Source organism: Pagrus pagrus (genome assembly GCF_965226575.1).
Source record: "Pagrus pagrus genome assembly, chromosome: 9".
NCBI classification, from domain to species: domain Eukaryota; kingdom Metazoa; phylum Chordata; class Actinopteri; order Spariformes; family Sparidae; genus Pagrus; species Pagrus pagrus.
This window is the reverse complement of record NC_140193.1, coordinates 31,095,441-31,105,544: the sequence shown is the minus strand read 5'-3', so window position 1 is coordinate 31,105,544 and position 10,104 is coordinate 31,095,441. Positions and strand designations below refer to the sequence as shown.

The 10,104-nt window shown below is 40.1% G+C and overlaps 1 protein-coding gene across 3 annotated transcripts; it reads right to left on the bottom strand.

The window, feature by feature from the left end:
- Positions 1-672: 672 nt before the first annotated feature.
- slc35a5 (solute carrier family 35 member A5) lies at positions 673-9,990 on the bottom strand. Of its 3 annotated transcripts, XM_084362519.1 has the most exons (11): positions 9,905-9,942; positions 7,861-7,927; positions 7,559-7,715; positions 7,307-7,405; positions 7,086-7,219; positions 6,725-6,792; positions 5,287-5,475; positions 4,473-4,673; positions 4,253-4,380; positions 2,212-2,480; positions 673-1,721 (listed from the first exon to the last, which is right to left on the bottom strand). In XM_084362519.1, exons 3-11 carry the CDS (start codon positions 7,683-7,685, stop codon positions 1,653-1,655), a joined length of 1,284 nt encoding a protein of 427 aa, XP_084218645.1. In that variant the 5' UTR covers positions 7,686-7,715; positions 7,861-7,927; positions 9,905-9,942; the 3' UTR covers positions 673-1,652. The 3 variants fall into 3 exon arrangements, with proteins under 3 accessions (XP_084218645.1, XP_084218643.1, XP_084218644.1); XM_084362517.1 differs by lacking the exon at positions 7,861-7,927 and having other exon boundaries at positions 7,559-7,718; positions 9,905-9,990; XM_084362518.1 differs by lacking the exon at positions 7,861-7,927 and having other exon boundaries at positions 9,905-9,984.
- Between the last annotated feature and the right edge of the window lie 114 nt (positions 9,991-10,104).

The window sequence follows — 10,104 nt, the reverse complement described above, 5'->3', positions numbered from 1 at the left end:
TAAAGTTCTTACTGAGGGAATTTTGGATATCTGTTTTTATCACCCCATAAGTCAGACAATATGGTGTTCTTTAAATCAGGCTGTGAATGAATTATAAAGTAACCTCTCAGAAAACACCTTCAGAATACAGATAGAAGTGACACTGGAAAGTTTGGCGTATGGTGCAGATTTCTGCCATTTACATTTTTAGATTCACCAGGAATATGAATGAATTTGAATATTTTACTTTAAACATGCAATGAGGATACATAATAAAAAATGCACTTATTTGCTTAAATGTGCAACTGAACTAAACACCTAAATGTGTATTTTGGACATTTTCTTTCCAATGATCTGTCTGCAAATTCTCAAATTGACCAGGTAATGATGAAATAGTGTTTTCACCTGTAGTTACAAAGACATGTATTTTCTTATGTTGTTCTCCTCCCTTTTTGAGCTCCTGCTTCACTACTCTCCCTCTCCATGGTCCAAAAACTGGTCCACAGTTTTCATCCACAATCACTCTTTTCTTTCTCCACCCTCTCATGTTCGTCAACATTACCTTTTGTCCCCATTCTTCTTGACACATCTATGCTCCCTTTCCTCCCTCACATGTTCATCTCCTCTCCTATAAGACTGCAGTTTTTCACCTTTTAGATGCTATCAATGTTACTTAAACTCAGAAAACATTAAAGTTGTTTACTTGCAGTTTATTTCAGAACAACAGTCAGACATGATAAAAATTCACGGCATGAGCAAGAGCAAAAATTATTTCATAGTATTTCAAGATATAATACATCAGTATAAAAAAATGTTTAAAAAAAAAAAAAAGAAGAAAAAAAAAGGTTCAGGGCCGAGTAGAGAACCAAGACCCTGTTTGTTGTGCTTTCAGAAATTCAGGCATACTAACTGGTCTATAAAGCTCATAGTTCTGGTTCACACTTAAGTAAATACACTGTTTGAGCCAAAAAATAGAAAGCCCTGTACTGGAACTGAAACAACTGTCCTGATGTGTTTACATTTCTGGCAATTTATAGAATACAATTACATGGACATTTTTCAAACTATTGTTGGTGAATTTGTGTTGTACTGTGTTGTGTTGTGTTGTGTTTAAGTCTTCAACCTTTTAAATTTGACCATTGATTGAATAAATACTCCTTTCACAGTTTCAACAACAATTACAAATAGTGTAAAGCCTTACAATCATCAAACTGTCTGAAATGTGGCTGCTGGTCATTCAACTTATACAGTAAATCAACTGCAAGTAGTCAAATAGCAGTACATACAACAGAAATCATTGAAGGAAGTAAACTACCAAAAACATAATCCCTTAATGATCCAAAAGAATAAAGAAAATATGGTGAAAATGATTTCCCTTCACAGATAATGATGTATTACTGGTGTTTTTCTTTCACTACTTAATTCGACAGTCCTCATACACAGACAGGCACATTTCAAAATATACACAATAGCCTTAGTTACCACAAGAGTCTGACAGAGTTCATGACACAGTCTCTCATCTCTGTCATTCATCGCTCACTTGCTGAACATCATTCAAGTAAACGCTTTGAAAGAATCTGCAACCATGCTATGTCCAGGACCACAGGTTTATGCTGTATTGGAATATAAAGGCAGTGAAGAAGAAAATCTTCTCTCCTATAGGTAAGTCAGTGCTACAAAGACTCCTCCTCAGATTCACTGTCTGTGTTGGTCTTTGCTAGGAGCTCCAGCTCCTCGCCGTCCTGTGGAAAAAAACGTAAAAAGAGCAAATCAGAATGCGTGGAGACGTGATGGAATTCAGTGGACAAACCTGCAGACACAAAGGTATTTAGAATCTTACTACCATCATCACACACCAACTTTCTAAGTTGAGTGTGGGTCATGGATACAACCTCCAAGTCCTGCTAAGTGCAGGACAGTGTCCTAATATGGCCCCTATAGAGATCTGTTTGTTTAATAACTTCCTCTTTCAAAATCCAATAGACAGCACTGACCTAATGAAATTAAATGAGGTAAAGCACCAGCATGAGTCTGAATGCTGTTTTCAGCAGAGAAGAGAATCAGGTTATAGAAAAAAAGAGAGCCAAGTTTCCAACAGAGGACTTGGTATGTGTGGGAGGAGAGGAAGGGGCTTAACATGGCAGTTAGGTGAGTGACGCTGTGTGAGAAAAGGAGTGTGTGGCTTGTGTGCATGGTTAGTGAAGATTTGTGTTTTTGTGGTTTTCTCCCTACCCCTCTGGACCTCTCGAACACCTCTCCGTTGATGACCCGCAGTTTTTCCTGCTGCAGGCTGTACTCCAGGTCCTTGGGCCGACTGGCATTGTAGATAAAGATGGCCAGTAGGACCATGGGAGCCTGGAGGAAGAAGTCCAGCGAAGGGTGGAAGTCAAAGAGGAAGAAGGAGAGTGCTGTAACCAGAACTGTGGTGATCTGGCCTGTCAGCACATGGAACATGTTGTCTCTGAATTTCAAGATGAAGGCCACAGATAAACCCAGTGCCGCTGAGGAGAAGATAGAGAAGAGCCTCAGTTTATCAAATGCACACTTTACATTTCTGATCTTTGTCATATACTCATAGACAACTTGTGAGCCTTAATGTCGAAACTGTCAAGTAGGGAGGGACTAAGTATTAGAGGACATTGATTGCCAGTTATTGTAGCCAATACCATTAGTGTTCAATGTGTATTACAACCCCTGCCATGGAGCTATATGTCAAAGTAGCGGACTCTGTCTGACCAGGTCACTGGGAGCTCAAACACAAGCAGTTAAGTGATGAGAGGTCCAAACACAACCCAAGCAGAGCCGAACGCAGCATCCGAGACCAACTGCTGCCAATTTGATGACAGGAATACAGTAACCTTGCCGGATTTGGCTCCTGGCAACCCGCGGCTTAACGTTGGTCAGCTAAGAGGACCGCGAATGTTAACATAAGGTCTAAGTGAGCAAGCGGTAACTGTCTAACAGCAGCTAAATTTGTAAACCACCTCAGTACTGGATTCATGTCATCAAACTGGCTGCAGTTTGTCTCAGAGTTTGAGTTGGGTCCCGACTCCAGCCGTGTTCACTTGGAGCCCAGTACAGTTAGCCACTGTTAGAGGTTACTTTAGCAACAAGTAAAGCCATCGGGTCATCAGGAAGCTCCATAACTCACAGAGGGTTCAGGCAGAGCAGCCAGAGGACATTAGAAGGAAAACCATAAAATATGATCCAGTTTTATGAAAATCACTAAGTAAAGTCATAAATGAGTGTATTTGTAAAGTAATCTTTGTGCCACAGCCCCCAGAAACACTCCGCTCCAGCAGCGTCCTTCTGACATGAAATCAGTTGCCCACTGCTTAAAGTTGAAGATTGATTGATGGGTGGATGGCATGACACTATTGGTTGAAATTGGTTGGTTCAAGCTACGATAAGCACTCGTGACATTTTGTTTTATAGGATGACGACATGACTTGGTTTTGATATAAAAATACAAAGAAATTGATTTTTTTGTCATATATTGTTAAATAGTTTAATGGTCATGGATGTAATCTAAAATGGTTAAAAAGGCATTTTTAATTTCAGCTCGACTTCAGCATTGTTTCTCTTATGAACCTACTATTCTTCCACAACACAAAGGAGATTCTGATTCCATCTGCTTTGTTTTGTTGTTCTAGTGGTTGGCTGTTACTGATCTGGTGATCTTATATCATGTTTACGCAGTTATGGGCTATCAAGTTTGATATTGGATTAGGCTTGATTGCATGAAAGGGTACTGTTGGGCCTTGGCAGAGGTATCCAATCAACTGGGTGCCTTCCTAGTTGCTTTTTTATTTATTTGAATATAAAGCATAGCATATAGACAGGAGGCAGTGGAAAACAGATAGCTTGGCTCAGTCCAAAGAAAAAAAAATCCCTCTACCAGCATCAAAGTAACATATTATATTAAGTTTGTCGATGTGGTATGAACTAGTTTTTTTTCCATGTTACATGTTAACTAGTGAGCTGAAAAGATGCTGGTAGGACAGATGGAAAGAGGATTTTTTTTTACTTTTGCACAAAATCAGGCCATTTCCAGGGTTGTTTCCCCTTGCTTCTGGCCTTTCTGCTAAGATAAGATACTGTTCTCCTGGCTGGAGCTTAATATTTAACAGACAGAAAAGTGGTGTCAAGCTTCTTTGCTACCTCTTGGTAAGAAAGCAAATAAGATACATCATTTGTTTAGAAGTTAATGACATATGAGCTCTTTTGTCATTTATGTATGTGAGGACTTTGTTCTTCTCCACTGTTAACTCACCAGTCACCACCATCAGACCCAGGGAGTAGATGTTATGTCCATGGAGGAGGCCACAGTGCATGGTAAGGCCTCTTGCCTCACTGCTGAGCCCAAGGGTCAGACCATTAAACACCACACCAAAGGCATACCTACAAGATTATGCAGACTACGATTAGAATGGAATAACTGACTGCAACTATGTGTCTTCTGCCTTCTCATTTTTTCCATAGGTCGCTCTCACAATTTACTGTTCTGGATGAAGATGCTCTCAGTGAGCTGGTCTCCTTCTTTGAGGATCTTTTCATTGTAGATGTTGGCCATGGCGGCGATGAAGCACTGGAGGATTAGCAGGATGTGACCAACACCCAGCGACTGAAGCTTCCCCACTAACCTGTCCCTCCAGGCCGGTCCAGGCAGGGACGACACCCATGATTCGCTGGCACTGTTGTAGGAGAGAAAAAAAAAAAACAAGAGAAATTAAAGCAACATAACTGACTCAAATTTATTCCAAAATAAGGTATACAATAGGCTGTGAGACTCTGGAGAATCATACATATTGATCAACAACTGTATTAAACGCCGATAGACTGTAAATAGTATGTCCTATGAGGCAACAATTATCCTCACTAGATTTTCTTTTAAGTTGTCGAAGTTGAACTCAAAGGACCATCAAAGTCAGATTTCAGTTCTTTGGGTGCATGATAAGTTTGCTCAAGTGATGCAGTCTTCAAACCCAACTGATGTTGGCTCAAGTGACAAGTTTGAAAATAAAAAACTGGAGGTGTGGGGTTAGAAAGACGCAAGCATATAGACCTCTGTAGCCCAATCCTCATATCTGGTTGCTAGCTGCCTTAAAGCTACATTAGCCACTACCTGTATCTAACATCTTAACATCTCCAGATGAACTGTTGGTGGTCAAGTTGTATTGTGGGTAATGTAGGTTTGACAAGGAGGGAGAATGCATGGAATAAAAAAGTCAATATCACTAGTTCTGCTACATTCTCTTTTCAGGTAGTTCATTCATCACCTATAATGTATTTCTGCATTCATATTACCTGCTGTTCCTCATCTGCTCCAGCAGCTGTGTGTAGAGTAGGCAAGAGTTGGAAGGGGTGGAGAGGGGGTTTGAGTGGAGACCTGGTACAGCTAGGGCTTTCTGGCTGCTCCCTGATCCTGTCGTCAAGGAAACGATAGACAGGAAGAGGACAACTAATGCTGCCCACTGAACCCAGGACAGGCGCCTCCTGAGGGAAAAGATGAGAAACAAACATTTTAGTTTTATCTGGACTCTGTATTTCATGTAAAATTCTCAGTGAAAGTATTAAATATGCAACATTACACTAATATGTATGACATGATGCATGAAATGATGAAGCAATAAAAACTTGAAAGTTTGAGTATTTCATTCAACTTAAATGTGACTCAGACTAGCAATAGACAACGTTTTTTGCTTGAACTTGCTTTAAGTAAATACTGATTGCACAGTGTACAGGTTACATGACACCATGTCTGCACAGATTGGCTCCCTATAAGTCTTGCTTTCACTATGCTAATCGGTCTGCCACCGAGCTGGACTTTTCCCTGAAAAATTAAGGTCAAATTATGGCACAAAGGAAGCGCATCTGCCACTGCACAACAAAAACAGGAAAAGAAATTGTTTTCCCTGGTTGCTTTACCCAGGTAACAGTGGAACAACTGGAATAACTATAGAAACTCGAGAAAGAAGGCATAGAGGAAGAGTGATAGAAAGTAATAGAGAGTGAATGGAGGGGCATTCACTCAATGGAGAGCGCCAGTGTTATTACCCTGCTGATATGCGTTTCCTCTTACCACAGGGACTTGAGACGGCTCAAAACCAACATTGTCTTTCACTATATCAGTAAGAAGCAAAACCTGCATACTTATTAATACAACTGGGTGCTTTAATTGTTGCTGCTGCTGCTTTTAATTTCTGTAAAGCACTTTGAGTTACATTAACATGTATGAAAAGCGCTCTACAAATAAAGTTTGATTGATTGATTGATTGATTGATTGATTGATTTACTCTGCCTTTTCATAGCACCGAGATCAGGGTTTCTAGGTCCCACTGGAATTCTTGCAGTTGTTTTTTGCTTTGGACAGTAGCCTACTTGTTAGCACTAGCCATGTTGCTAATGCTGTCTTTGCAACGGTAGTTATCTACTAGTTGTCTAGTAAAAGTTGTCTATTTTTTGCTTTAGAAAAATCATTGTAACTAGTGCAGTACATTCAGTAATATTGCCCTACTGTGTAGTAAAGTCAAATCTGACTTTGAAGCCACTTTTATAATATTTGTTAATATTATTATAACATCTGTTTCAGTGGAAGACATTAATTCTAAACAAGTCTCACAAATCGGTAAAAGGTATAGAAAAGCAACAGCATGAAACGGGGAATGAGAAAAAGTGAGTCAGCTGATAATCACATTACCCTATAAAAGAACAAAACATTAGAGTTGTCAGTTGAGCCACTTACTTCAGAACAATTCTGAAGAGTACAGCTGTGGTCAAGATAACAAAGTTGGAGAACAACACTGCCATGGCCTGGGAACAGAGGGAGGAACAGCTGGTCTATAGTTAAACAGTACAGAGTGATAGCAGAAGACTGTGTACAGGACATTCTGTAAAAGCCTGTATGATATGAGAAGATACTGTAAATCTACATTTAAATAACATCTTTTTTTTCAGTAAACTCCCAACAGGGTTTCAAAGAATTACAAATACACAAGCTGAATAACTGGAATCTATTTCCTTCAGAAACCGCATTGCAAAGCTATCATACAAAATATTTTCTTAAGGTAGTGGTCATATAACTAAATATTGAGATTTGAACTAACAGGCTGCAGGTAAGTCATCACATAGAAGATGATGAGGTTGTCAAGAAAGTAGAGGAAAGCAGGCACAGCCCACTTCAAGGAACTGAGGAACGAAGCACTGGAGGAACAGCCAAGCTCTCTGCATGATCGTCCCTCTGAAGGAACAGACGAAAAGAGCCAATCAGTAAACCTTACCATCACACACACAGACCCACTGAGACAGCTGAGGCTTCAATGATTACCTCGGACTACGACCCTGACTGACATAACCAGACAGAAGAGCAGTTTGAGTGTCTCAGCAAGTAGGTTGACCGATGCAGGGAGGAAGTCATACTTGTTCTCTGCAAATTGAACACAAACAAAGACACAAAGTCAACAAGATGCAAGCACTCCAGTGGAATACACAGAGGAAACATTAAAACCATTTTACTGTTGACTTGAAGATTATCTGTTTGAAACAAAAAGTGTAATGTGTCTCATCGTTGGTCAGTCACCAGCATTGGCAGATAGTTTGAGCAGCAATAAACGACTGGTCCCCAAGGTTACAAAGCCCAGGCCAAGGGCCAGCGTGTAAGCTGACGAGCGGGAGCACAGCCTGGGGCAGGACTGGCAGCGCACCATGGCTAGGACTGGGACTGGAGGCAATCAAACCTGCTGGAGCACATTAAAAGCACAGACATGCACAGTGCTGGTGTCAGACTGAGTTTCAGTTTCAGAATCCATATTGCAAAAGAGATGGTGAGACTGGTGTATCTCCATCCCATATTGACCAGATCAACAAAGTCATTTCCAACACCTTCAATAAAAAAATCTGCAAACAATCTTCAGTCAGAGCTCTGCAGGGTATGGAGATGGACAAGCAACTGTCAATGAAGAAAATATATTAGAAAATAAAACAAATATGGAGCATTGAAAACCAGATTGAGCTATGCATGAATGTTATGACTGGTTTTTACATAGGGGTGAACATTTCCCATGATTGCATATCTGTTAAAAAGCTAATCAGGAGCTTTCAATATGTCAAGAAAAGCTTCATCACACTTGACTATCAAAAAAGGATATTTAACATACCAGCACTGACAGTTCTATCTTATCAACAAATGCTGGAAATTATATATTATAAGAATATTTAATTTATATTCAGTACCAGTTTATTAGGTACACCTAGCTAAAACTAAGAATGCAGTAAACAGCTGCTTTCATTAGTCATTTCCATTAGTCAAAACAAGACATAAGACCCTTGCAGAGTGTTTTGTGGAGAGGAGATGCTTCTTAGCTACTCAGAACCGGCTAGAGTACCGGGGCTAAGCCAGACCTGAGGAATAAACAGTCACATCAGATTCTGCTCTGATCTGGAGCTGTTTACCAACGGGAGTAGAGCTCAGAGATCACTTTTTAACGTTTGGGATTAAGAAGTGGATTTATCTTCACTACCGATTATCGACCTGACTGAAGCAGTGATCTGCCGTGGACACCTCCGCTGTCTGTATTTATGTCACCTTACTGTAATGCTGACTGCTGACTGGAGCTGGAGGGGAAATGTACTTTGTTTCCTGGAAACATTACAGAGACTAAAGGGGAAAAGAAGAGAGAGCATCACAGCTTTAACTTGAATTTAAACACGCGCGCGCACACACACACACACACACTCTTCTTGTGTGTCAATGCTGACTGACGTTAGATCACGACTTACGTACTGAAGTAATCTGGCTGTTTGCAGTGGATAAATACTGCATGACAAAGTTGAATAAACAAAAATGCTGCTGTCAAACCTGTTTCACTGGTGGTGTGCACACCGTTAAATAACCACCACTGACAATCTATCTGAGGTGATGCAAATGTTCACAGATGAAATAATGTTTTAAAGTTTTAATTCAAGTTTAGTCTTGTTCGATTACTTCCCTATCGCGGTAGTAGCAGTAGTGACCTACTGAAACGCACCGTTACTATGAGTAAACTTGTGGATTTCTCTGGGTTTGAAAATTGTTTGAAACATTTGGGTAAGTAGACAAATCAACAAAATATATAACAAAGATATTTTTGAACACTCTTAATAATAATAATTCCAACATATTATATCTTTAAGAGCTTTCAGTGTAACGTAAACCAAAGGCAACAGAACAGGAAAAAAGTAGCATTACACTATTCATATCAACAATATGTGATCATGTGCATATTATGGTCTTGATTAAATTAATCAGATGGCTTTAGGTGACTGGAGTGAGTACAGTTTGATGCAGATCCTAGATCTGTCAGCTTAAATTGTGATGAAGCAGTTATGGGTGGTTCATAATTTAAAGTGACACGACTAAGAAGTTTGATATTGGATTAGGCTTGATTGAACTGCAGGTGACTGTTGGCCTCACGATTAAACATAAATCTCATCTCAGAAGCAAAAAAACGTCGTGGTCCCAGCTTCTCACATGGGAAAATGAAGTACGTTTCGGGTTTGGTCTGTTGGTAGGACAAAATGAACAACATGAAGACAACTCGGCTTTTCTCACTGACCCAATATTTTATAGAAAGCACAAATCAAACATAATAACAAACATGTATTGATCATGTTCTAATATTCTTACAGTACTCACAACAGTAGCGCAAAAGTCACACTGTTGTCGGGGTCGTGAGTCAGTCTGCTCACACACTCACACACACACAGTTAACACAAGAGTTAAACCAACCGAGCAGTGAAGTCTGTCAGCTCAGAGCTAGCATCATTTGCACCACAGCTGTCATGTCTCTAAACACCTCCAATAAAAGCCCACCCGTCGTCTTTTCATTAGTCTTGTATACATTTAACAGGTCACCGCCAATAATGTGTGAAATTTCAACGGGCTTACTTGTTATTTTCCTTTCTTCCAAGACATAGCTGAGGTGTTTTGTATTGTTGTCTCAAACTGCCATTGCTCTTCCTGGTTAATCTGCGCAGGCGTACTGGCATAAGTGACGCGTTGACGTCATCCTGCACGCACTGCAGATCCACGTGACACCCCTTTACACGGACTTTGGATTGTCCCCAGCTGAGAAGACTGAAGTGTCT